The following is a 26,265-nucleotide window of genomic DNA, read 5'->3' on the forward strand; positions in this document are numbered from 1 at the left end:
AGTACTGAAGGTGTGATTTGCACAACAGAGCTGAGATTGCTCACAAGGCTGGGCTGCGTGATCACAAACGCGGTAGGGAGAGGTGCGGATGGACGTCGTGCAGTGCAGTGCTGACCTACACGTGCATTGCTCCGGCTTGGGCAGAAACCCGAACAGCAACCCACTTTGCATTCACCGCCGTTCTTTCTTTTTCCTGCCTTGGCCACGTTCAGACCTCAGCAGCTACTTTGCTGTCCTAGCAGAGCGCATTTACAGACTACAAGCCCCAAGTTTGGGCCCTGATCACGCATTCTTTCAGCAGCTGCATTGCAGACGAGACGAGCAACGCGGAATTTATCGCTTGCTTCGTGACGGATTTGCGTAGCAGGGTTGAGTCTTTTTCCAGCCCAGCTAAACAGCATTTCGGTGAAACGCTCCCTGCAACCCCGAACCCGCGGCTCCCACCGCCGGCCACGAGGGGGCAGCAGCGCCGCACCCAGCGCCTCCCGCACCCCCCGCCCCGCGCAGAGCGGCCGCTTCCGGCCCACGTGGGTCGCACGGGCACATGGCCGCGGTGAGCGGGGCCGGCAGCGGGACCCAGCGCGGGGGGGGACGGGACGGGAGCTGGGACGGAGGGGCTGCGTCCGCACGCAGAGCCTGGAATGGGGCGGGGCTGTACGGGATGGCAGGGGCCGGGGTGTCCCGCGGTCTCCTGAATGCTACGGAGTCTCCTACAGGGCTCCTCCGGCCTCCTGCGTGGGTTTCTGCCGGTGCTTCCGCCGCGAGGCTCCCCCGGAGCGGCTCACCTCCCCGCCGGGGGCTGTCCCTGCCTGGGGCTGAGCGCTGCGGGGCCGTTCCTAACCTGTACCGGCCCTGAATCCGCTGTCCTGCAGAGCATGGAGCCTACAGAGGACGTGGAGCGGCTCTTGATCCAGTTCCGCGATGAAGCCGGCGAGCCGCTCGGCTCCCCCTTCGACGTGCCCGTCAGCATCACCCCAGACAAGCTGCAGCTGGTGTGCAACGCCCTCCTGCAGCAGGTGAGGCTGCCGGGTCCGGAGCGAATTCAGCTCCTGGTGCCCGGAGCCGCCCCCTGCCACCTCTCCTGCAATTTCACCTCCAGGATGAGCCGGTGCCTTTGGCCTTCTTCTTCCACGATGCCGAGATCGTCGTTTCGCTGGAGAAGACCTTGACAGGGCAGGCAGTGGAGACAGAAAAGGTTCTCGACATCATCTACCAGCCGCAGGCCGTGTTCAGGGTGCGGGCGGTGACGCGCTGCACCAGCTCCCTGGAGGGACACACCGAGGCCGTCATCTCCGTTGCCTTCAGCCCCACGGGAAAGTACGAGAGTCCAGCTGTGGGTGGAGCACGTCTCCATGCAGCAGCCACCGGGGCCCCGTGCTGATCCTGCTGTCCCTCCTGTCCCAGGTACCTGGCGAGCGGCTCTGGGGATACAACTGTCCGCTTCTGGGACCTCAGCACGGAGACGCCGCAGTTCACAGCCAAAGGTGGGTGCAGGGGGTTCCAGGGGGCAGCTCCCCCTGTCCCACTCAGTGGGACAAACTGGGCAGACGTTATGTGCTGCGTGGGCTGGGACTGCCCTCAGGGGAATGAAGCAGCTCTTTTGCACTGAGTTGAGGAGAAAGAGAGGAAGAAGGGTTTGCCCTATTCTTGTCCCGATGTTGTGGCTGCTGCATCCCGGGATGTTGGGGACAGGTGGGTGCAGCTCTCTGCTCACACTTGCTTGTGCTCTCTCTCCCAGGTCACAGACACTGGGTGCTCAGCATCGCCTGGTCACCTGATGGCAAGAAGCTGGCCTCAGGCTGCAAAAATAGCCAGGTAGGTCTATTAGTACCCTGGCAGAGGGTCAGTGGTCAGCTCAGGAGACCCTGCACAGCCATACAACCTGCTAAATGGGCTCCAGGGTATTAGCAATGAAGACTTGTTTTCTCTAGCAGCTGGGGCAAGCAGGTGTCTAGTTGTTCAGGGCAGGATTCCCAGTGTCCTGGAGAAGCTTTGCATGTTGGCACGTCGCAGTGGTAGCGTGTGGTGTCTTTGAACTGGCCTGTGCCTCAGCTGTGCCAGGCAGCACTCTCTTGCCTTTGCAGAAGTCTCACTGTAAGAGCCCTGCTGTTTTGTGGCAGACGCTTTTCCCTCTGTACAGGAAAGAGTCCAGGATCTGGACGTGGTCCTTGGCAGACAGTTCCATCACGAGGGAGATTTCTGGAGCAAGAAGGGGTATCGCTTGGCCAAACCAGTGTGGTTGTGTGTGTGACCCAGACGTGCAGCAGCAGCCTGTTTCATAGTGCTCCTGCTCAGACACAGCCAAATTCCCTCTTACAGGAATGCTGGGGAGAGCCCTGCTCCAGTTATGGGGCAAAACTTATGTGCTAAACACGCTTCCAGAAATGTCTTGGGAAGCAGGAGCAAGTGGGCACAATTAAAAGCAAGTTAGTAACTTGCTAGTCTGCAGCGGGACGTTGGCTTGCTCTGACTTTTGAACAGCCTGGGAGTGAGGACAGCAGCTGCAGAGCTGCTGAGTGCTGCTGACCTGGGCTCAGTGTCTGAGCAGCTTCCCTGTGAGGCCGCTGTGATATGAGCCCAAAGAAACAAGCAGGTTCTGGCTTTAATCTGACCCAGGGAGCTGCTTGTTCTGTTTTTGTTGTTTCTCCGAGTTTCTTGCAGTATATGACTAATGCCTTGGCTCTTTTGATGAGCATTTACAAAGAGAGAGAGAAAAAGCAACAGAAAACCAGCATGTGTCCCACCCACAGAATCCGATAATAAGTAGCATTTAGCCCGCTCTGGCTTTCATCATGCTCTGCAAACATTCACCAACTCTCTGGCACAGGCTGTAAGGCTCAGGCTGGCTTTCTGGAGAGCCGGATTGCTTTTGGGCTGGGGCAGATATTTTTGTAGCAGCAGCAGCATCTGAAACGAAGAGGAAGGCAATCAGGTCTCATGCTTTCAGATGTCAGCTGATTGCGGCTGGGATCAGCAAAGGCATCCGGCTCTCCTGCTCCCCTCCCTTTCTGCTCTGTAAATCCCCACAAGACTGAGGATACCTATCATTTCTAAATGGAGCCCAAACCATCCCTGGGATTCACATGACGTGTGGCCTGATGCAACCCTCTTGCTTCTTCTCTTGGGCAGATATTTCTCTGGGACCCAGCCACGGGCAATCAGATCGGCCGCGTTCTCACTGGCCATTCCAAATGGATCACGTGTCTGTGCTGGGAGCCGCTCCACATGTAAGTGAGGGGCCAACCCAGCCTTCCTTCCTTCCCCTTTACTTTTAAGGCAAAGATGAGCTTGATCTGAAGGGCATTCCTCTTGTTTGCCTTTGTCCTGTTATGGTGTGCAGAGAGAGTGCGTTCAGAAGAAGTGGCTCACAAGGTGGGGCAGGAAAAATGCATCCAGCTCTGGAGTCCCAGCTGCTGCTTGCTGTTGAGCTGTGCTTTGGATTTCTTCACCCTCCTATAAAAGTGAGACCTGTTGATGGAAACTGCTTAGTGTTTTCATAGTGCTACAGAAACTGCCCACTGGAAGCAGGAAAGCCTGTGGACGTGGAGCCTGAGCTCAGCCTCTGCAAAGCGCTCTCTTTCTGACGTCCTGCATCCTGATTGCATCTGTTTGTCATGGGTGCTGATTAACTGTGCAAGCTCCTTATCCCAATCAGCTAAAGCTTTGTCTGGGAGAGATGAGTAGAGGGGAATAGTTATAGTCAACAATCCAAGAAATTATAGCAATGAAGAGGAAAAAAAAAGGGGGGGGAGGGAGAGGGGGGGAAGGTCCTGTTAGAGCAGAGTCATGTAAATTAAATTTGCCAGTAGGAAATTCCAGCAAACAACTAATTGGATTTGCAAAAACTGATTATGAAGGAGGATCAGGAAATGGAGAGGAAGGAGATGCCCCTGCCAGGGCCTGACTTCCCTGTCTCCAGCTGGCTGTACTCTGTGCTCAGTTCCTGCACAAAAGGATGGATGGGTTGTGCTCTTCCTCAGCCCCTCATGCCATCGATGTGCGGTGTTATCGCTTGTTACTGCATCTCCTGACTGCTTGGCATAGTGCTGTGCTGCTCAGTTTTGCTTCTCCTTTGAGGACAGTTTGTTGTCAGCAGCCAGCTAAAGAGAAACAAAGCTGGTGCTCTGGCAGCTTCCACTCCTGAGCGCTGTGATGCAGCAGGAGGCAGTGAGTGTCCTTTTCCTACTGGGCCAAAGTGCTGGTGGTTATAGGAGTCGCTGCCCCAAGGGGGTGTGGAAACTGTTGCTGGTTTTGGAGTGGGTCATTAAAAAGGTGTTGATAAAAATGCTGTGCAAAGGACTGGGGGCCATTTGTTCCCCTGTTCTCACTGGGTGCTGGCCAGCAGCTTCCAGCTGTGTCCAGCTTGCTCTTCCTGAACTGTGAGGATGGACTTTTCAGCTCTGCATCACTTGGATTGCAGGTCAGCACATCTCCTGCCAGACACCAAGTATGGTATAGACAGGATATTATACATAGTTTTGTTTCTGGTGGTCTGTGCTGCTCGAGGAAGTCTCCTTGCCCAGGAAAGGTGCTAGTTTGTGGTCCCCCTCATAAGTCAGTGGGTTAAAGTTGCCTCCTGTAATAACAGAGTAATTACTCAAAACACAGGAGCTGGGTTTATACTGGATCAGTGCTTCCAGGGTACAGCCCAACAGTTGGTTTGGAAGGATGCATCTGCCTGCTGTTCCTTTATCTGCAGAATCTGCTGTCTGTAGCCCACTTCCTGGCCTCCCTCTGGTCTTAACCCAAAAGAGAAAGTTGTCTTTTATTGACTTCTGCCCTTAAATCTTCTGAAACTGATGGGAGATCTCTGTGGAGCAGATGTGTGCATTATGCAAATGGATTTTCTCTTCTTTTTGCTCAGAAACCCGGAGTGCCGCTACCTGGCCAGTGCTTCCAAGGATGGCAGCATCCGCATCTGGGACACGCTGATGGGCAGGTGTGACAAAATCCTCACGGGCCACACGCAGTCGGTGACTTGTGTGAAGTGGGGAGGCGATGGCTTGCTCTACTCCTCCTCCCAAGACAGAACTATCAAAGTTTGGAGAAGCCAGGATGTAAGTGGGGCAGGTAGCCCTACAACCTGCCAACAAAAGGGGCTGGATGCAACTTTGCCTGCTCTTCCTGGCACAGGTTATAGCTGTCTGTCTTGCCTTTCCCTCTCTAAGTGGGTGGTTTTGTTTCTAGGGCATCCTGTGCCGCACCTTGCAAGGCCACGCTCACTGGGTGAACACCATGGCCCTCAGCACCGATTACGTTCTCCGCACTGGTGCCTTTGAACCTGCTGAAGCCACCATCAACCCACAGGATATGAGTGGCTCCTGTAAGTGCAGCCTTGTGTTGGAATGTGGAAGAGAAAACCTGATGTCTCTTCTTAATGCTGCCGTGAGCTGAAGCAATCTTGAAATCTAAGAGGAGACTTTGTGCTGATGTTGCTCATGCTGACAGCCATGATCTTTCTGGTGTGTGCATGGAGTTAAGCAGTCTGGGAGCTGGGAAGGCTATCTTGAATTCAAGGCCACTCTGCTTGCAGAGTGGCCCGTGGCAAAGAGGAATAGGCTGAGCAGTCACAATATGTCTGCTTGGCCTACAAAGCCAGGACTGTATTTGGCAAATCAAGGTTATAAAGTTGCTTTTCCCCCAACAGTTTCCAGTCTCTTTTCCTACCCTTCTCCCTTTTTCTCTTCCAGTGGCAGAACTGAAGGACAAGGCACAGCAGAGGTATGATAAAGTCAGGGTAAGTCCCATTAGAAAGTTTGTCCTTGCTGTGGTTTATAACACTAGTGCTGGTGGAAGCAGTAAACATGCACAGTTGGCTGTTGACCCCAACACTGGGTGTGTTTCCAAACATTCCACAGCTGGATTGTACAAAATTTGAGTTCTTTCATCCCTTTCTCAGGGCCAGGGACCAGAAAGGCTCGTCTCAGGTTCAGATGATTTCACACTGTTTCTTTGGAGGCCAGCAGAAGACAAGAAGCCACTGGAGAGAATGACAGGTCACCAGGCATTGATTAACCAAGTCCTCTTCTCACCAGACACCCGGATAATAGCCAGTGCTTCCTTTGACAAATCAATAAAGCTCTGGGAGGGCAGGACAGGAAAGTGAGTTTTTTTTTGTTCTGTTACAGAGGTGGTGTTTGGGTCTGTGTGTGATGCACAGGTTATGCAGAGATCAGCAGCACCCTGTTGTCATTGTCAGCAGCTCCCTGGTGTGTGATAGTCTGCCTCTTTGCTTTACTGCTGTCACTCTCTGCCCTTGATAGGTCCTCCTTGTCTGGCTCCTCATGTGTTGCATGGTTTTGCTTGGCTGGGTGGCTCTGCCACAGCACTGCACCCAAGTGGCACATGCTGTCCTGCTACAGGGATGGTTCTCTGGGGCAGGCGTGGCTGTAGTGGGGTGGGATGTTCCACTTGACTGCTCTCCTGAAGACACGTGCACGTTGCACACTGTAGAGTGACCCAGTTTAAATAGTGCCTGTGCCAGGGAACAGCTTGTTCTGGATGATGGAAATTTGTGTAGCTATGAGTGATGCTGTTGGTGTTTGGGTGCCCCTGCAATCCAGCTTTTAACCTCCTGATGGAGTATTGGTTAGCTTTATGGAGCAGCAGTCCTTCCATTGTTCTGTCTTTGTACCTATGATCTTTGGTTTTGTGTCAGTAATTTAGTGGTCTTTCTAAGCCTTGGCATGTTCCTGTTAAGCTAGAGAGAGAAAGTGAGGCTGCAGCATTGCCTGCTGGTGGTGGAACTGAAGTGAAGAGCCTTTCCACTAGAAGGGTCTGAACCTATCTGGAGGGATTTAAGACATATTGAATGGATTCTGTATAGCAGTTGGCTGCCCTGTGCGTGCAGGAAAGGAGTGTGCTAGGCATCCTATGGCAGGGCTTGATTGCAGTTAGAAAACAATGATTCTATGATGAAAAAGCACGAAGGCAGCACAAGAGTGGGTTTGAGACAAACCTGGGTGCCTGCTCCTCTCACCGCTTGGTTGTGCCACCTCTGCCTCAGGTACCTGACATCACTGAGAGGACATGTCTCAGCCGTGTATCAGATCGCCTGGTCAGCCGACAGCCGCTTGCTGGTGAGTGGGAGCAGCGACAGCACGCTGAAGGTCTGGGATGCTGAGACAAAGAAACTGGCCATTGATCTTCCTGGCCATGCAGATGAGGTGAGTGTCCAGTCAAAGCTGGGCTATTGGAAGTGGGGATGTCTGTTCTTTCCAGGACAGCAGGACTAACTGGGTCTCTCCTTACGCTAGGTTTTTGCAACAGATTGGAGCCCAGACGGACAGAGGGTAGCGAGTGGAGGGAAAGATAAGTGTTTACGGATGTAAGTAACCTTTGGTCCCTCAATGAGGAAGTCACAGCCACTCCACGTGTCCTTCAAAGCTGCAGTTTCCTTGCAGAGATTTGACAGCTCTTTCTGTCTGCAGATGGCGTAGATAGGAGCAGCAACACGAAGCCACCAGTCCTGTCCTAAGCTGCCCTGCCCATCAACTCAATCTGCTTGGGAGATCTGCAAGGCGATGGACAACATGGGCTGACCTGGACGTGTCTCATTGTTCCTGTCAGCTGCTATCCCTCGTGGACTCTTTCCTTATATTTATTTAAGGAAATTTTAATTTCTGTTCTTAGTAAGAGCTGTGCTTTGCAGGATCATTTTCTTCTGAGCATTACAAGAAGGAAATCTCATCTGCCTCCATCTCAGCCTCCTTTTTATAGAAATTTCAGCCTTGTAGTAGCCTCACCCTTTGAAAAGGAAAAACATAGGGGTGGGGACATATCATGCTCTTCCTTCCCATGTGAAGAATCCTGCATGCAAGAAGGCTTTTAGTGGGAACAGAAAGGGTTGTCCTTGTGTGACCTTCAGAGAGGGAGAAGAGGAGAAAAATACACCACATCATTACAGTGCAGAATTGTGCTCAGCTGCATGCCTGGGACAAAGATCTGCTGAGAACATGGTCTCAGGGCTTCTCGTTATTCCAGTAAGGTTTTGCCTTTCCACATGGCCCATTTACTCGTGAGCTGTGCCAAGCATTATCTGACAGTGATTCTCCACATCCACAGCAGCTAACTCGTTTGCCCATCCACTCAGGCCTGAGAGCAACAGGCATCAGCTTCAAATTGCTGCAAGAGTTGCATAGAGTTTTCAGGTCTCAATGGCTCTTGGAAATACAAAAATGAATCACTTGCCCTTTTGAATAGGGTGCTCGTTTCCCTTCCACTTCTGACTTGAGGAAGTAAAGAAGGGGTGGGGAAGGGGAAAGATGGAGCAGCACGTTGGGTTTTGTATGGCCCTTGCCCTGGATACGAGCTTGACAGCGGAGCTAGGGCTGTAAATGGCACAGAGTTGGCTCTCTGGAATTTCTCAAGTGTATTTATTTGCCCAGTGGGTGAGAGGAATTCACACTATTGGTAATATATTTGTAAGCTTCCTTGTGAGTCTTTTTATAAGTCAATTCAGTGAAAATTGGGATATAATTAATAGAGAGTAGAGAATATGTTGTCAGATTTCATTGCAGTAAATTAGCTCGAAGACCAAAACATTCTGCATTGCTCTCATACTGTGGTTGATACCCAGTGATTACTGCAGCTCAGGAGTTTGTTTCCCAGTTGCAGAAAATGCATTTTAGAACTTTATTCCTGCTGACAGATTTGCTTTGGATAATTAAGAGAGGATTTTGCAGTCATGACTATTTGCATCTCTGCAAGTGTTCAGGTCAGCAAAAGACTGGAAAAAATGCTACATCTTTAGTATGACTGAAAACATGAGTTGTGGTTCCTTTTGTTGTATCATTTGACTCTATCTTATGGGAAGAACTCAATATCCTGTACCTGCTCTTTCACTCATATGCTTCCTCTAGCAGATTCTCACTGGAAGTGAAGGCCATGTTGTGTCCATCTGTGTAAACAAAACCCTTCAAAATTTGCTAAGGTAAAGGTTAGGGCAGAGGGTGATGTAAAACTGTAGCTGATAATTCTTCCCCATCCAGACTAACGTGCCCTTTGGAAGGAGGGGAGCATGCTTGTAGCTGGCAGAGCTCCTATCACTGCCAAGAAGTCTGTTATGCAGTTTCATAGGGGAAACAACTCTTCTTTTTGAGGTCAGCTCTGTCTTTGTCCCCTATGTTGACTTGCTGACAGTGGTACCTTCTGCTGCTCCTTCTGTGGAAAGAGCATTGTTCTCTGCCTCCTCTTGCAAGGAACCATACAAGGTTGCTATGCCCCACATCCACAATGTGTTTTGTGTTAGAAGTGGTGATTTATCCAGCTTGGGGGAAATGTTTCTGCCTGCAGGGACAGGCGTGGTTGTGTTTGACTGTTCCCTTATCCTGCCTTCCAAACCAAAGCCATTGCTTTGCCCCCTGGCCACGCTCCTGACCTAGGTTAGTTCCTGCCATCCTTTCAGTGTCCAATTCTATGATATTTGGCACAAAACAGAGCCTGACTAAAACTCACCTCCTCAGTGGTAGTGCAAAAAGGTTTTTTAAAGCAAAATGAGAAGAACTCTTGAAAAAAGAGAGGACCTGCAATTTTACACCAGAATATGCTATCTCAGTCTTAACTGTTTTTTGACCTAATAGTGGGCAGATTTTGAATAATAATACCATGTGATGAATTCACATGTAGACCAAACAGTATTTTCCTATCTAAGCAGCTGCTCCTATTTCTATCATTTATACAGTACCAGCCTTCATGCATTCTAAGTGCTGGCCCATTTCCAGCTGCATTCCCAAGCAATCCCATAAAACTCCTCCCAGTTTTGTTTGAAAGCAGCATTTCCTGGGCTTTGCTCTGCAGTTTACTGACTTCTTTTACGTGCTGGGAATCAGCTGCTGCCTTTCCCATCAGGGCAGCTCCTTTCTGGCAGGTCACAAAGTAGCACTTGGTCACTCTTGCTCCTTTGATGACTAAAGCTTTAATTAGTTAATTTTTAGAATTGCAGTTGCAGGTTTGTGTTGGTAGTGTTGTTAATGGAGAAGATATTACTTTTGGTTGAAGGACAAATGTAGAATGTAGGCTTGAGCTCTTTCTTCGTGCCTGCTCAGAGATCCACCTCGTTACACTTAGAAAAAATATACCATAATACCTGAAGTTTTCAAACACCGTATGATAGTGGCACATACTGAATTTCCTGTAATTCACTCCAGTTTTGCCCAGGTTTCTTATTAATTGTACCACCCACGTGTGCTTACCAGAAGGACATTATTTTTCACTGATGCTGTAAGAATGGTTTCAAGCATATCTAGCTGACACAGTGCTTCTTCCCACAGAGCCCTCTGACACTTTCTCCTTTAAAAGCTGTGATAGCTCAGCTTATGCCACCGTTAATATTGTTTGAAATCCCCAATAGGAGGACAGTGGTGATAAGGACTGGGAAGCATGCCAGTCCTCTGAGAAAGGTTTACCTGTTTTGATTGACTTCCTAGGTATGCTGGAGGGAAGGAAGGAGAGAAGAAAACAGTGAGGCACCTGGAGTGAAGTAGGCTGCCTGGGTTAGAGCTGTGTGGAATAGGATGGGCGATGGGATCCTATCTCCTGGATGTAGATTTAGATAAGTGGGGCATTGAACATCCTTCTGAAAGTTGTTCTCAGGGCTGTGTGTTCTGCTTACCCAGGCAGGAATGCTGGCTAAGTGGTGTGCAAGTTGTGCTCTTCAGTTTCTGGTTCCTCCCAGCTACATGTTCGTGTTCTCCTCGACTCAGCTGATTCCTTGATTATTGTCCCAGATCAGTAATTTAACTTCCATGTGCATACTGATTGCCTGGGGAGAGATGCAAAAAATAAAATAAAAATCTTTAGAACATGAAGAAAATCAGCATCATCCTGATTGTATGTTAGGAAAGGCAGTCTTCTCTCTGCTTCTTGCTGGGACAGTCTGGGCACCATTCAGGTAGTGTTTCTCAGAAATGGCTGTTTTTGTTATGTGGCAGAAAAGGGCTTACAGTAAAGATCATCAACGCTTTAGAGGATAAAAGGAGGTATGGAAACTCGGAACAGTGATTTCTGTATAGTGCTTTCATCTGGCAGGAGTTCCTCACGTTTCCCTCGTGTATTCAGACAAGCAACTTGGAAGGTGCTATCTCCCTCCCAGATCTTTGCCTCTTGTGATCAGGAGTCCCAACCCACATCTGAGGGGCTAATTTGGCCAAATGAATGTACTGCAGCCAGGGAAGAGCCACAAATGCATTTCCAGTAATGTTATTTTATGTTTTCTTTTCCTTGACCCTGTAAGCTGGTTGTCCTTGCTGAGCTGCAGCTAGCTGGTGGGCTGTATAAATGTGCTCCTGCTATCGCACAGTAAGATATTAAAGAAATAAACTCAGCATGCAGCTCTTTGTGCTTTTGAAGAATCGCTGTGGTCTGTCTGACCACAGTGCTGGTGCCCATTGCCTGGCCACGCTTTTTGAGGGCAGCGGATAATTTATTGTCCTGCTGCATGGCTTGTCAGAGCAGAACAGTGCATCCCTCTGAGTGCTGCAGGGCTGCTGCTGCCTGTTAGTGCTAAATGGTGAATATCTGTGTGTATTCCATGGGGGAGGGAGGAGCAGTGTGATCCCTGCGGGTTATTGTGCACTGCTCTCCCAACATCTCCAGTAATTAAGCTCCCTTTAGGAGTGGTGGGCAATTACACTTGGCTCCATCCTCTTTCAGCAGCAAAAGCAAGCGAAGGTGCTGTTTGTAAATAGGTTTGCAGTAGTCTGATAGCACCAGAAATGTTGACGCCTTGAAACTCTCCCAGAGGCTAATCGAAGATCCAGTTCAAATGAGTGACCTGTATGCAAATCTCACAGCCCTTCAGATCCTGTTCAAATCTCAATGCTACGCCAATGTATTTAGTTATTCCAGTCAAACCTCCTTGCTGCTCCTTGCTGTTTTGTCCTTGCTGTGCTAAAACAAACCTGCTCGAGGGCTCCAGCCTGATTATGAGGACAAAAGGACGGCAGACATGCTGCTATCAAAGGGAGATGTGCCTCATTTTTGAAATGTAATGCAGAGTGGATGGCTTAGAAATTCCTAAAGTGGCTTTCACAGGTCAAAAGGGGTCTTTCTAAAATTTTTTAAATATTTCATAAAAAATGCAACTTGTGAGTTAGACTTTGGGGTGAAGACGCGTGCTGATACTGGGAGAATTGATACTGAATGTGAGAATCAGTGAATGGCAGAAAACAGCCAGTTCTGAGAGAAATCATTTTCTGAGTCAGGATATTTAACACATTTTCTTACTGGTTTTAAAGGGAAATTGCGAATACATGCTAGAAAGCGTTTGTGTTACTACCAACACCTTAATTTATGATTAACTTGGAATATTTTTACATCTCATTTATTCCTTCCACAGTGATGTTCTGAGCAGCTGAAATTACTTGGTCAGCTTCACTTTTTGTTTATTTGTTTGTTAGGTTAGTGCCACAAAGGAATCTTGCTGAGAACTTCAGAAAATTAAAGTGGAATTTGGTCTTGAGGGTTTGTTAAAGCCCTTTACTTCTCTGTGGCAAAAATAGTGTCTTATGATCTCTCTGATGCCTCTATATAACATTTAGAGCTTAAAATGTCCTTCATAAAGCTGTCAATATTCCCTTCAGTATCTTTTGCTAAATATTTTTTTTATCCAGATCCGTTGCCTGTAGAGAAGTCTTTAGCTGTGGAGATTTTGACATGGAGCACCGCTCCCGTAGTTCTTGGTTTTGAGTTACAGTAAGCAAAGTGAGATACAAAGAATAATGAGAGAAATGGATGCCCCATCCCTGGAGGCATTCAAGGCCAGGCTGGATGTGGCTCTGGGCAGCCTGGTGTGCTGGTTGGCGACCCTGCACATAGCAGGGGGTTGAAACCAGATGATCATTATGGTCCTTTTCAACCCAGGCCATTCTATGATTCTATAAAATAACTGCATAACTCTGCTCGGTCACTATTTCCATCTAGCAGCACTGAGCACAGATCTTATATCATGGGAATGCTGAGCTCTGACCCTGCAGGATCACGAAGTGCACTGTGTGCTGCCTGCAACCGAGTGCAGCCAAATGTACCACAGCAAAACCCGGGCAGTGCCAAGGCACTCTGGGCGGCCAGGAGGGTTAATCATTGTATGGAGACCAGAGTGCCAGCGGGATTGGGGCAGATGGGGATATCTGGGAGTCCTGAAGTGGCTCATACACGTGAAAGCTGGATGCTGAGGTGGCACAGGGGGACAACACAGAGGGAAAGGAAGTGAAAGCAGCGAGGAATGGAAGCAAAGGAGCGCAGTTATGTGGAGCTGGAGGCGAAGGTCAAAGGCTCCATGCGACTGGTGCGTGCCGCTGGTGGTTTTTAATATTTGAACGTGCTGCTGTAAGCGGCCCAAGGCTAAAAGTGCTGTGAGGGAAAACCAGCGGCTGTAAAAGGAGCGAGCAACCTGAGGAGTGCCTTTGCCTGACAGCATTCACGTTTATTAGCATTTTTCCTGCACGTTACCTCTCCGTTTAAGCACCTTGTAGGCCTGACGCGGTGCGGCTTCCCAAGGCAGCAGGGCCGGGCTGCGCTCCCAACTGCCGTCCTCCCTCACAGAACTCCTCTCCCGCCGGCCCCTCAGCTTCGTCCTGCCGCAGGTGGGGCTGAGGCGGACGAAGGGAAACGTAAGCGGCGTTAAAAGCCGTTTCCATGCACGGGGAGGGGGCTTGGAACTCGAGCTTGGCTTCCACCTGTGCTCCCGCGGGAGCCGGTGTGGGGACGGAGGCGCGCGAACACCGTGAGGTGATGGCGGAGAGCTTCCCGCCGGGTTACGCGGGGTGAGGCACTCTTTGCCGCCGGCGGAAGGAGCCGAGCTCCCGAGCCTGCGCGATGCGGCCTAGAAAAGGCGCGCGGCGACGCGGAGGTGCGGGCAGTCGGAGCCGCCGGGCGCCGCGAGAAAGCGACAGGCTGAGAGACTCCGATCCGCGGCTTCCTTTCCGCGGGGGTGAGGCGGCGACAGCCCCGGAGCCGCGGGCCGCGCCTGCCCCCGCCCTGCTGCATGCTGCTGGGCTCGCTCCCTGAGGGGACCCGCAGCCCCCGCGCTGTCGGGGCGATGCGGGCGGGCGGCGGCAGGGCGCGGGGCGGCTGAGCGGGCCCTGAGACGGCAGGCTGCGCCTCACCTCGCGGCCCCGAGAGCCTCCCTCCCTTCATCTCCGCCCTCCCCATGCCAGACGGAGCCCCTCGCCTCGGAGACGCCCCGCAGCGGCCCCTTCGGCACGGGGGTGCGCGGCCGCCCCCGCGCGATGAGAGGAGCTGCCCCGCCGTCCGGGGGCCGCCAGGAGCCGGGCGGGCTCCCACCGCTTCGCCCGCTGCCCTGAGGAGGCGGCTGTAGTGCCTCTGCCGGAGGAAAAAACAAAAAAAAGAACAAAAAAACCCGATCCCTTTTGTTTTCCCTTCTCATCCCGGGGCTTCATGCCCACCCCCGAGGGAGGATGGAGGTGGTGGGGGATTTTGAGTACAGCAAGAAGGACCTGATAGGACACGGAGCCTTCGCTGTGGTCTTCAAAGGTCGCCACCGTAAGGTAAACAGCGGTGGGGCGGTTACACAACCCTGTGGGAGCAGCCCCGGGCCTCGCTGTGCTGCTGAGGGATGCGGTGGGGCCGGGCCTGCGGCGAGCTGCTCTCTGAGCACGGTTATCTCCGTTCGTAAGGAGATACGGCAGCCTGGCTGTGCGCTCGGCTGTTGGGCCGCTCCTCGGACGAGCGGAGAGGTGCAGCTGAGCCCTTTGTTTGTCAGGAGGTCGTGTTTATACGAGGAAGGGATCTGATGGGAAATTGTCTCCTTTGGGTTGGGCTGAGGATCCCTGGAATCCACAGGGGTCCGGTTTCCTGCTGGATATTCATAGATAGGTGATGGTTTCTTGGTGCTGTGTGAGTTTATGCTGGGCTTGGTGCCTCAAACGCTGCGCTTCCACAAAGCAGACCTCCACTAGGAGCCTTTGGAGAGTGCTTGCAGCTCCTATGGACACAGCACAAGCAGAAAACGTGAGAAACTTCAAAGCTTAACAGAGGTGGTTATACCTTACGCGTAAATAAGCATTACAGATAACTTCAGGTTGGATCGTAAGAAACGTTTCTTCTTAGAAAGAGTGGTCAGGCACTGGAATGTGCTGCCCAGTGAGGTGGAGGACTTGCTGTCCCTGGGGTGGTCATGAAATGCGTAGATGTGGTACATAGCAGCATGGTGCAGGGCACAATTTTCGGTGCCCTGACAGTTGGAGTAGATCTTAGAGATCTTTTCCAACCTTAATGATTCTGTAATTCTATTAATAGGCAGGAAGCAGGCAGTATTTCTGCTCAAAAACCAAGTGCTTGTGTAGTTTTCAGCTGTGGAGATCAAGAAGGATGAGGCTGGGAAGTCCTTAAAGAATAGAAGAAACTTCGTCATTGGGAGGGGACTGAAGGACAAATGGGATGTGATTATTTATGTTGTAATCTTTTTTTTTTTTTAATGCTTTTGAACTCATGAAAATGCAGTCTGGCAGCAGCTGGATCTTAATAGCTGCCTGAACTACTGTGGAATGAAATAGTTCTTGATGGTGTCATGTGATGGAGTAATCAGTGGTGGGTAGGGTAGGGATGATCTTGCTGTTTCTTTAGTGCTTTGCTAGCTTCTTGTTAGTGGATAAAGTCAAAAATAAAAGCTGATAATACTTTTCTGTTTGTTTGCTTGCAGAAAACTGATTGGGAAGTAGCCATAAAGAGCATTAACAAAAAGAACTTGTCAAAATCACAAATCTTACTTGGAAAAGAAATTAAAATCTTAAAGGTATGTTAATTGCAGTGATTTTTAAAGCTGCTTTGCTTGAAAAGGAAAAGAGACTTTTGGTGCAGTTCATTTTGGGTCAGGAGTGGTATCACTGTAATTGTTGCTGTACCTTTTGTATCTTTTACTTGCTTCAGACAAAATCTAGAATTCAAGGGGCCAAGAAAAAAAGTTCTTTAGTGCTGGAAATGGTCTCAGAGCACGTTGAGGGCATGTTTTTATTACAAGTGGAAGATTGCTGTAGGATCAGCATCTGTGCTCCACTTATTGCACATACAGAAATGTTTGTCCTTCAGGGTGGGTAGTGTCACATCTTTCCCAAGCAGTTCCTGTAACAAAAGTTATAGCAGAGGTCTTCCATCATTCTTCATCTTTTATTTTCAGTCAAAGATGCCTTGGGAACTGAAAGGGGTGTACTGAATGTGATTCCTGGGGCAGCCTTCCCATTCTGAGTCAACTGACTTTAAAAGTTCAGTGTGGCACTAATGAGGAAAATAGAACAACATTTAGTTCTAAAATTCTGTTTTATGGAAACATCTCCTTAGGTATTCTTCTGTCATTTTCCATTCTCTGAACTTCATTATCTCATCTTACATAGCTTCGCAGCAATAATTAGTGCTGATTTCAATGTCTGTGCTGTTTTTAAGCTTCTTGAGGTGCATTCTATTCTATACGCCAGTATGTATATTCTAGTTCATATGTTATGTGCTAGAAATAGTAGTGTTGGGTATATTCATATGCTACAAGTGCTTTGCAAGGAGAGATACTTTTGTTTTAAGTGGTTTCAAATAATCACATGAATTGTCATGCAAGTTGTATTTGGTGTTATTTGGCTTGAATTTCATTTTATTGTAAAATAAGAGGGTTGGCTTGAAAATAGCATAGTTGGTTACTCCCATAAGGAAGAAATGTGTTAGACTATAAATTCAGCAGTCACTGAAGGATTTGGTGCTGTATTACTTTCTATAACAACACATAGCAAATGAATTGTGGAAACAAATGGTATTTGACCTGTGAATATTTTGTGTAACTTCCTATTGCTGTGAATACAGTCTAAATTAGATTTCCATAATCAGATGTAAAACTCTTTGAGCATTACCTGGCATATTACGTTTAAAATAAGAACAGGCTATTTCCATAATACAAATACTTTCTTCTACAGGAACTTCAGCACGAGAACATTGTAGCTCTCTATGATGTCCAGGTAAAATACATCTTGATGCTTTTTTCTTCAGTAATTTTATTTATGCAAATACAAAGCATATATATAGTAAAATATTTTTAAGTGGTTGTGTATTTTCTTACTGTTGTTGTCACTTTGGTATTTAGAAAAGAAAATCCAGCTCCCTAGCAGTGGCAGGAAGGGCTCTGTCATATTCGGCACATTGCATGCTTGTTTTATATTGACTCTGCTTATCCATTGGGATAGCTGTGAGAAATCTGGTTTACTTCCAGGCAGCAGGGGTGAATGGGAGCCTGCTTATCTCTGCAGAGGGCTGTTTGTGTAGTCTGGTCCTGTTTGCAGTGAAAAAGCATCAGCTGCCTGGACTGGGAGCTGGATCAGTGGCCGTTGCTGTTCTCCTGAATTAGCATTGTTTCCTTGGTTCTATAATTTAACTGGGAAGGAGGTGTTCAAGGCTGGTGACTGAATACACCCGAAGGAAAGTGTACTAGTAGGAACTGATCTGAAAAGATGAGGCAAGTGACATTTAGAAGTCAACATAACTTAAGATACTGTTGTAGAAAACCATCTCTGCTGCTGTGGAGATGTCTCAAAGACAAAGAAGTGTATTTTATAGCCCTTTGTCATGGTGAAGGAAAGCTGAAGGAAGCAGGAGATCATTACTATGCATGTATATATTGCTGTTACTTAAATTATGTTCAAATGGATGGCATAAAGTATAAAAGTCAAGCAGATATTTGAATCTTTTCAAGTTGGTGAAATAAGAATTAGATGACTTTGCACTGTCTTTTTATTCCCAGGTTCTGTCTGACTAGGTGAAGGAGTTCTAGCCTATACAGGGCAGTGTATTCTATTTAGCAGGAAGTACATTTCTCATATTGTAAGGCTTGCAAGCGATGAGTAAAGCTAAATATGAGATTATGTGAGGTATGCAGCCCTTTGTTCTACTTGAACTATACGTTTATCTCCTGGGCTTGATTCTCATCTTAAATACAGAAATACATTTATGAATAAAATTATTAAGAAACACCCTCAGGGCACTGCATAGTTAAAGCAGTGCAAAATAGACACTTCCATGTTCTTTACCATTTTCTGTCCTTATATGTTTACATCCTAAAAGATTTTCAGCTTATACGTAGATATGTGTCTTCTGTAGCTGCAGAAAACTGTGTTTGTGGGATATATGCTTGGCATTGTCAGGTTTTACTGTGTATAGTGCTGTAGGACATGAATTAATTTCTGCTGACCTATGATTCAAAATAGTGGATTCATGTGGTGACAGACTGTGCTTCAGAATTTCCCATTTGGACTCTTTTCTAAGTCTTGACTTCAGAACTCTGCCTTTTGGATGATACAGCTGAGGGGGAAAGTGCATTCTCTTGAAGGGACCGGGCCTTCCTGAGTAATGCTAAATGGAAACAGTGTCTCAGCACCCTAAATTTAGTACATCTGAACATCTTCAAAGAAACTGGAATTGTTGACTGAGAGTGTTGGTGTGTGAGTAAGTAGCTGAGGTTTTGGATTGATCATTTATGGTTGTTTATATGTGAAGAATGCTTACGAAGCTTTGCAGCTCAACCTGAAGGTAGTTGGTTAGATACATTGTGTTTTGATAATTTAACAGTGTTCATCTTTTAGCTTTGCATAAGCTTGCTGCTTTTGATTTCCATACAGGACACCCACAAGGCAAGAGAAGACTGATCTTTGCTTTTATTTATTTACCTGAAAGTGTTTTAGAAACAACTTTCATGCTTCACTGCTCTGCCACAGGAAACGATGCCCTCAGAGTGACACTCCCTTGTGAGTGTTTGGCCCTCTATTCTCCTTTTGAGAAGGGGATGTTCCTGCTTGTTGCTGACCATTGCACTTCAATAAAAACAACAGTTACAGCAAAATGAAAGGGAGAACTTTCATATCTTGGATATATTTTGAATAGGTTCGTGACAAACATAAAGCAGTACGATGCTACTTCTGTAGAAGAAATTACTTTGCAAAAAATGGTCAATAGAATTGTGACACTTGCACAAATAAGTCTTTCTGCACGGGTCTTGGTTTGTGAAATATTATACATCATTAACTTATATGATTACATTAACTTATAACCCAGCAAGAATGAGCACTGTGCAAGGCATTCACGTGGCTGGTAGGTTGTTACACCTACAAATTTTCCTTAGCATTTCATGTCCTAGCATGTAATGCCCTTTTTGTTTGTCACAGTATTGTGAACGTGGACATAATACAATAAGGTAAGACTTGAGGTATTCAGGCAACTGTTACAGTCTTTCAGACAAGAGTATGTGAACATTTTATGCTGCTGTTGCTTCAACCTAGGTATGGACACCACTCTGATACATTCCTTAGTATGTATGGAGCCGTTTCCATTACTGGAAATAACCATTCATCTGGAGTCACCCCCAGAGGAATTAGTACACCATTAGTGTTGTATATGTATTGGTCAGCGTTAAAATCTTTTGCTCTGGTGCCAGCACAGTCATTGTCCTTGATTTCCCTAAGGTGGGTACATGCAGTGCTGACAGGTTTGACCTGCAGTTAAGCATTTTATGTAAGCAGAGCATATTGCAGTTTGTGCTATGGCAGAAGTCTGGGAATCTGCACGAGGCCGTCTGGAGATGCGTGGTTCTAAGGCTGAGAGTGTTTGTGCAGATACTTAAGTATGAACTTTCCACTTATGAGAGGCAAACGTGTTGCTGTAGTAGATCTTTGAAAAATAAACACATGCAGCTCACCTCTAAAGATGGAATTACTTATTTTGTGAAGCGCAATGCTCATGCAATAAATGACTGCAAGACAGAAGCTCTTGAGACGTTTTTTACTTATCTTTTTGGGCAAGAGTTGGTATTCTTTCATTCAAGAAAAAAACTTCCTGAGTTGCTAAAGTGGTACAAAAATAGCATTAAAATGAAGCTCTTTTTCCTATGAGATATCATTCATCCTGCAAAAGAAGAACAGAGAACCTTGGGTCATATTAATTGGGGAAATGGAGCCCTGTTTCTCAAAAACAAAAAGAGTCTAAAATAACCTTTAACTCACCGGTATGAAGTGCATTGAGGTCCATGGATAAAGTATTATACAGCAGCAGGAAGGTGTCAGTAAGTTATTTGGAATGTGCTATATTTAGGCCATGAATTTATGGGCTTTTTTTGCAGTTCATGATCCCAAGTGCATGCTGAGTAGAACTAATCTCACATGGTGCCAGACAGTGCTTGTTTTAGCAAATAATTTAATTCAGAACCTCTTTAGAATGTCAGCTGCCAGAGTGAAAGCCTGTGATGTATCTCAGGGACAGTGTTTTAGAAGAATGAATTAATCTTCACTGTATGGAGTCTGAAGTTTGCTATTTGAACAGTAGTTTAGCAAGAGCTAATTTCTAGTTTGTTATTGGAAACAGTGTCTGAACAGAGATTGTTTCTTGTCTTAGTTTGTTGGCGCAGAGCAGACAAAATAGCTGCAGCTGCTTCTGTCTCTGAAGGCAGTGAAAGCAAGTGGGAGCCAAGCCAGCAATGCCTTGGTACCTACAGCTCAGCCTTTCCCTATATACAGGTGCCCATGATTTCTTACTAGGGATGCTGGTGGATGGAATGGTGCCTATCTCTATGTGCTCTTTATCGGTGTCATTAAGTACCCCTGTTGGCTCAAGGGCTCCAGCTGGTCTGGTGGTATCATTGTGTGGCTCCTGAGGCAGTTGTTTCAAATGTTCTGGAGCATCTTCTTGATCTTGGTGTGCCACAACTCGTATTGCCTGTCAGCAGAGCTGGTTCTGAACTATCATTACCTATGCCTCAATTTTTTTTTTCCTCAACTCTTTTTATTTATCAGTATCCATCCTTAACTGCATATGAAAAAAAAAAACAACAATGTTATTCTGACCATTTTTCTGGGTTTATTCTTCCCTGCCAAGTGACAAACGTTTTCAGACTTAAAGGGCAAATATGCCCTTTAGAAAACGTAAAGGTTTTGAAATACTTTTCCATACCTTTCACTTAGCAACATGTGCAAAGTGAAAGGCTGGCGACAAGATCATTGGATGGCCAGGAACAACACTAGCACAGGTGCTGAAGGTTAGGGATAGCCAATTAGATTTGCTTTGACCAAACAATTTACTTTCACAATCTCCCTTACTTGTTAGTGAGGTACAGCATTTCACATACCAGGAAATGAATGACACTGCTATTGTGGTACGTTTCCTGTGGCTGATTGCTCTTTTATGTGAACAGTTGGCAACATGAAAACTATGTGAATCCTACAGGTGCACATCGTTTAGTCTGAGATTACATGTTTAGTCAGAACCAACAAAATGTTCAGTCCTTTGGACGTCGTAGGAGCAGAACATGTTAGGAGCTGCTGCTGCAGTGCACTTGCAGAGCAACATGAGGATATCTGTAACACAATGAAATAGTCTTAAGGATCTGGATCAGTCCATTTTCACTAAATCATTAGAACCTTTGCCAATTGTATCTAATGCTTTAAAAAATGAGGAGTGTGTCCCTGACCAATAAATAAAGCAAAGCACAAGTTAACGTCAGGAAATCAGGTAACAGCAGTGCACAAGCTGTCATGTGAACTCTCGCTCCCTTGGGACTGGGATCATAAACTGCAATTAAACAGAATCCACAAACTTGGAGCGAAACCATAGTAACTGTCCTTAGCACAGCTCCTCCTTCTGCAGCTCGCTAAATGCTCATTGCAGACTTTCATCTTTTTCTAAAGGAGGGCTTCCTAACCAAAAAGAAATTGAGGGTATGTTTCTGCCAGTGTGCTGGAGTTCTAGCAGCAGCTGTCACAAGTAACCATGAATGTTTTGACTTCTCTTTCAATTAACGTCTTTTAAGTGGAACTACTGCACTGAACCTGTGATTTGGGTTGGAACTTCACATCCCCTGAGAGAACTGTGGGAAGTCTGGGATTAAAACACAGCAACTTTTGGCAAATACGTTGCCTCTTCATCTTTTTCTAGTAGGCTTACCTGTTGTTTCCTATTAAGCTTTGCTATCTTTTACTTGCAAGTTGAAATAAAACCTGGATTCAGAATAAGAGGGAGCAAAAGTAGTTTTTTTGTCATGAAAAATTTAAATAAATAAAGCAAGATATGCTGAGAAAAAAAATGTTCCATGATTGTTTCAACACAACATGCATTTGTTTTGCTTGATTATTTTTCTAGGTAGAAGTATTGGCCAGAACAGCTCCAGTTGCAGTAATTTTATGATCTGTATGTAAATGTAAATTTTTGAAAGCTTTGCTATCTGTTTCAAGAAACAGTTTAAAATAGCTTGCTAGGTCAGCTCTATTCCTGAATGTTACATCTGAAATGTGGTGGTTTGCTAATCTTTTCCTTTTTGAGCACTTTTCTTCGCTTAGCAAGTCAACAGAAATTGTTCTTGTGGAGAATGATGATAGCGTGAGCTTTATTTTTCAGCAAAGTAATTCAGAGGAGAAAAATGCATCTGCAGAATTGCCATGTGAGAATGGATACCACGTTCCCAGTCAGGCTGGCCAACAGCAGTAATCTGAAATGGGAGCAACTGTGAAGGGATAAACAACTTCAGCCATTTTGAACTAAAGCTTCATTGGTGGGATATTGAAAAGTATACGTGGGTAAGAGTTAACACTGGAGAGGAAGGGGAGGTGAGGGCTGCTGTGACAGCTCATCAGCTCCTTGTTTCTTAAGGGAGCAGCTTTGTCTGAAAGGACTTTGTTTCCAAGAGAGTCCAGAAAACACATTCTCTTAGTTCTGAGATGAATAAATGTCTGTCATGAGCTGAGCATTACATACTGCTTTAAGCTGTTGGTTTTGTGCAGTGTGTTGTGTAGCTGAAGCACTGACGCTGTGGAACATCTATTTCTGATTCATGGGATTGCTATGTTTGGGTGGAAATCTAATAGCTAAGCTTTCTTCTTGTCACTGGAGAGCAGACAATTTCCATGCTTCTTAGCCGTGTTATTCTTTTACACATCACAGTTGCCCTTTAAGTGAAGTGGTCCTCAGCTTGCCAGAATTTTCGGGTTGGTGAATTAGGATCTCAGAGTATCAGCTGTGATCAGTTAGAAGAGAGGTTAATGAGTGGTGATAGCCTTCTGTTTTCTTGGTATCAGCTCTGTTTCAAAGATTTCAGGGCATTCTGCAAATGGTGAATTTCTTTTCGTGATGTCTGTGTCAAGCTTAGAGCAGTAGCAGTATGTTGGAGATGGCAGTGCATGCAGGTGTCCTGGCTTCTTCCTTTTTTATTCAAATCAAGACCAGCCTTTACTGGACAAACTGATGAAAATCATTTGGAATTGGTTTAAATAATGCTAGTAGACAATTTGGAAGCTGTGATTCCAGATGTGGATTGCTTTTTGGAATCCTGAAAGATTGTGGGCTTCTGTCTTGGAAGAAATTGTTGCATAGGATGAGTGTATTTTCAGTAATTTACAGGGTGGGTAGGGTTTTTTGTGGTGGGTGTTGGTTTTTGGTTTTTTTTTTTTTCCCACTAAAATATTACCTTCCTGATAAAATGCACTTAGAGTTTGAGGCTTTTATAGGATTTCAAATCATAGTTCATGTTGGCCACAGCTGTTAGAGAAACACTGCACAATAAGGACTTCGTGAAATGTGATCTACTGCTGCTTTAGTATTCTATATTGGTTGGAGTTCACCCTTCATTCCCACCAGATTTGCCTAACATTCCTAGAAACTTGCTTTCTTTGAAGCTAATTTCAAAATGTAAACAAATCTGTAAAGTGCTTGAATGTTCTGAGTTGGGAAAATCCTCCAGAGGCTTTCTCCAACGCAGATGAGAATGGCTGAACTAAATGCTTCCAGAAATGAGGCAGTCTCATATAATCTCCAATTAACCTTAAAATGTCTGATTCATCTCAAACTGCTTAAACTCGTTAGCTCCAAAGAGGGGAGAAACGTTTTTACTTTATCTAAGATCTCTGAATGTCTCCAGCTTTGTAGGCACAACAAAATTACATGAGAAACTAGAAAGCATCATGTTTATTATCAATAAAAGCTCTTCACACAAAATAATGCTTGTTTAAGAAAAGGAATACTCTAGTTACAGTCAGACCTTGATACAGAGGTTCTTACTGCATTCTGTGGAGCATGTAGATAATTTACAGTAGATGTTAGCTCTTTTGTCGTTTAGTAACTCTTACTCAGTTATGAAAGAAAATTCAGGTTGCAGTTGGGTCAAAGAAGGTGAGTGCTTTGGAAAATCTCAATAGGACTGCTATATCAAATCACAGCTTTCCAGAAAGCATTTATGTCTGTGACATGGGCATGCTTCTGCCTGTGACTCATAGAGGGAGATATTTTACAGAGTATGCATGAATCCTGATAGAAGCATCCTACGGAATAGCAATTGGGAATCACTCTATGCCAAGCACAACTGTGCTGTGATTTGTGCATGACCTTCAGCTTTTCGGAAGGCAGAGCTTATTTTACCCAGAAGGAGGGAACATAACCTTGAAAGTCCTCCTCTAGAAAAGTGGTTTTCATAGCTAGTTTGTCTTGCTCACACTTCATCACAAACATACCAGATAGCATTCAGAAATATTACTGTCCCATTACGGATTGGTTTCAGTGATGTATGACAGTAAAGGTATACTCACTTGTTGGGGCTTTTCATATAGAAGATGCCTTGAAAGCACAAAGCAGATGAGATCTAAGGGAAATGTGAAAGATTATTTTACTTCATGATGCTCTTCTTATACTTGGTTAGTGCAGGTGTTAAAGGCTCTGTCTCATCACATTCCTAAATGGCATTTCTTCTCTTTTAGGAAATGCCCAGTTCTGTCTTTTTGGTGATGGAGGTATGTGTTTGTATGCATGTTTCTTTCTGGTTAATTTTTAAATACTTTTTGGGGAGAAAAAAACATCCTTCTTTGCACAGCTGCAAAATAACAGGTAATTCTGAAAACAAGGTTATTAATTTTCTGTGCAGTGCTAAGTTTATCCGCAGTGTTTATACCATAAATTATTCTTTTATGTTCTATGATTCTATAAGCATTGATGAAGCATTACACCTCAAATTGGTAATTACAGATAGTTGAGAAAACAAAATTAAACAGCTGGAAAGGGTCTTCTAACTGCAGAGAAAAGATTACAAAGTAGAAATTAACACACAGGATTTCAGAACTTGTGTTTTGAGTAAAAATCTTTCTTTTCAACAGTACTGCAATGGTGGGGATCTGGCAGATTACTTACAAGGTAATTGTTTACTGTGTTACCTTATTAGGAAGCTCTTGCATTACATGTATTTGTGTGATCCACTGATATTTCTCTGAGTTCTTTGCTTGTGATTTAAATATTTTCCTGTTTATGAAATGTCTGTAATTCTACAATGTTTGTTCTCCCTGCTGTGATTATTTTTTTTTAGAACACCCTCTTTATTAGATTAACTGAATGCACTAATCAGTTCCATATTAGCTGCTTGGAGGACTGGTTTTGAACCAATGCTGGGAATGTTGCATTCAGAGGTTTTTTTTTAAGATACAGTGTGGATTTCTAGAAATTTTGGGGCTGTCCTTCCTGCTTTTCCTCTCTCCTCAGAACCATAATTGGAAAGAAAGTACAGCTCCTGTATATTACAGCTTTCTGGTTGATCTTCAAGGTACTTGAACGCATTTTGTGATGCCTGCTTGGTCTTAGCTCTTATGGAGGTAGGAAGACAAGTGCTTCAGAATAGCAAAACTCCAATCATACGTGTTAAACCAGAATTGCAAACTGGGGTTACTTTGTCACTTTTGTCACTCATAATTTAAAATAAACACCATTAAACTTGCAATGAAGGTGAATAAAATAATGCACAAACAAAAAATGCTTCTTGCCACTATTTATGAAACAACTGAATGTGACATTCCCATATTTGAAAATGAGAGATCTATATAAGTAACATGCTGAAAAAATGTGACGAGTCTCTGTTTCTGGAATAACATTTTGGAAACTGGTCCCTGTGTTTGATTCCACCTGCTTTCTTTCTCACCCTTCAAACTAATCCTTATTACAAAGAAAATTTTGAGCAGCTATGTTAATCTCCAGATTTTTTCTGACAAAAATATTCTTCTGCTTGCCTCATATCTGCAGTATGTTGAAGGAATCTTTTTGTGAACAGCTATTGTTATGGTAACTGTGTATATTAAAAGCTTAATTCACTTCCCATTAAAATCCTTGGAAAGACTCATCCAGCTCCTGCATCCAGTGCTTTCTCATACTGCAGCTTGAGCTAAGACCTTCTGAAGAGACTTTGAAAAGTGCATCTTAGCTTTTTCCCCTCAAAACAAATTTTGTCATGAATTATATTTGTGAGTGGAGTGGTTTTCTGCATCC

The 26,265-nt window shown here is 45.6% G+C and overlaps 2 protein-coding genes and 1 long non-coding RNA gene across 8 annotated transcripts in view; 2 read left to right on the forward strand and 1 right to left on the reverse strand.

The window, feature by feature from the left end:
- The first annotated feature begins 511 nt into the window (after positions 1 to 511).
- On the forward strand, positions 512 to 7,694 carry NLE1 (notchless homolog 1). 3 transcript variants are annotated; one of them, XM_031591580.2, is made up of 13 exons: positions 512 to 553; positions 873 to 1,016; positions 1,100 to 1,317; positions 1,405 to 1,484; positions 1,739 to 1,815; positions 3,130 to 3,227; positions 4,865 to 5,057; positions 5,188 to 5,323; positions 5,691 to 5,737; positions 5,900 to 6,102; positions 7,007 to 7,166; positions 7,257 to 7,327; positions 7,431 to 7,694. In XM_031591580.2, exons 1-13 carry the CDS (start codon positions 545 to 547, stop codon positions 7,441 to 7,443), a joined length of 1,449 nt encoding a protein of 482 aa, XP_031447440.2. In that variant the 5' UTR covers positions 512 to 544; the 3' UTR covers positions 7,444 to 7,694. The 3 variants fall into 3 exon arrangements, with proteins under 3 accessions (XP_031447440.2, XP_031447439.2, XP_031447441.2); XM_031591579.2 differs by lacking the exon at positions 512 to 553 and having other exon boundaries at positions 674 to 1,016; XM_031591581.2 differs by lacking the exons at positions 512 to 553; positions 7,007 to 7,166; positions 7,257 to 7,327; positions 7,431 to 7,694 and having other exon boundaries at positions 696 to 1,016; positions 5,691 to 5,721; positions 5,900 to 6,031.
- LOC116228000 (uncharacterized) lies at positions 1,809 to 13,807 on the reverse strand. 4 transcript variants are annotated; one of them, XR_004166695.2, is made up of 3 exons: positions 13,450 to 13,807; positions 10,613 to 10,762; positions 1,809 to 2,907 (listed from the first exon to the last, which is right to left on the reverse strand). It is a non-coding gene; the product is annotated as an uncharacterized LOC116228000 (long non-coding RNA). The 4 variants fall into 4 exon arrangements; XR_016459245.1 differs by lacking the exon at positions 1,809 to 2,907 and adding an exon at positions 3,222 to 3,453; XR_016459244.1 differs by lacking the exon at positions 1,809 to 2,907 and adding an exon at positions 3,222 to 3,468.
- A 36-nt stretch (positions 13,808 to 13,843) lies between these two features.
- Positions 13,844 to 26,265, forward strand: part of ULK2 (unc-51 like autophagy activating kinase 2) — a 36,249-nt gene continuing 23,827 nt past the window's right edge. Inside the window, exons 1-5 of the mRNA XM_031591578.2 lie at positions 13,844 to 14,507; positions 15,662 to 15,754; positions 16,914 to 16,955; positions 24,717 to 24,749; positions 25,110 to 25,146. Of these exons, the coding sequence (XP_031447438.1) occupies positions 14,418 to 14,507; positions 15,662 to 15,754; positions 16,914 to 16,955; positions 24,717 to 24,749; positions 25,110 to 25,146 (295 nt within the window). The 5' untranslated portion in view covers positions 13,844 to 14,417. The remainder of the gene's footprint in view (positions 14,508 to 15,661; positions 15,755 to 16,913; positions 16,956 to 24,716; positions 24,750 to 25,109; positions 25,147 to 26,265) is intronic.

Source organism: Phasianus colchicus, chromosome 21 (genome assembly GCF_987193195.1).
Source record: "Phasianus colchicus chromosome 21, bPhaCol1.hap1.1, whole genome shotgun sequence".
Classification (NCBI taxonomy): Eukaryota; Metazoa; Chordata; class Aves; order Galliformes; family Phasianidae; genus Phasianus; species Phasianus colchicus.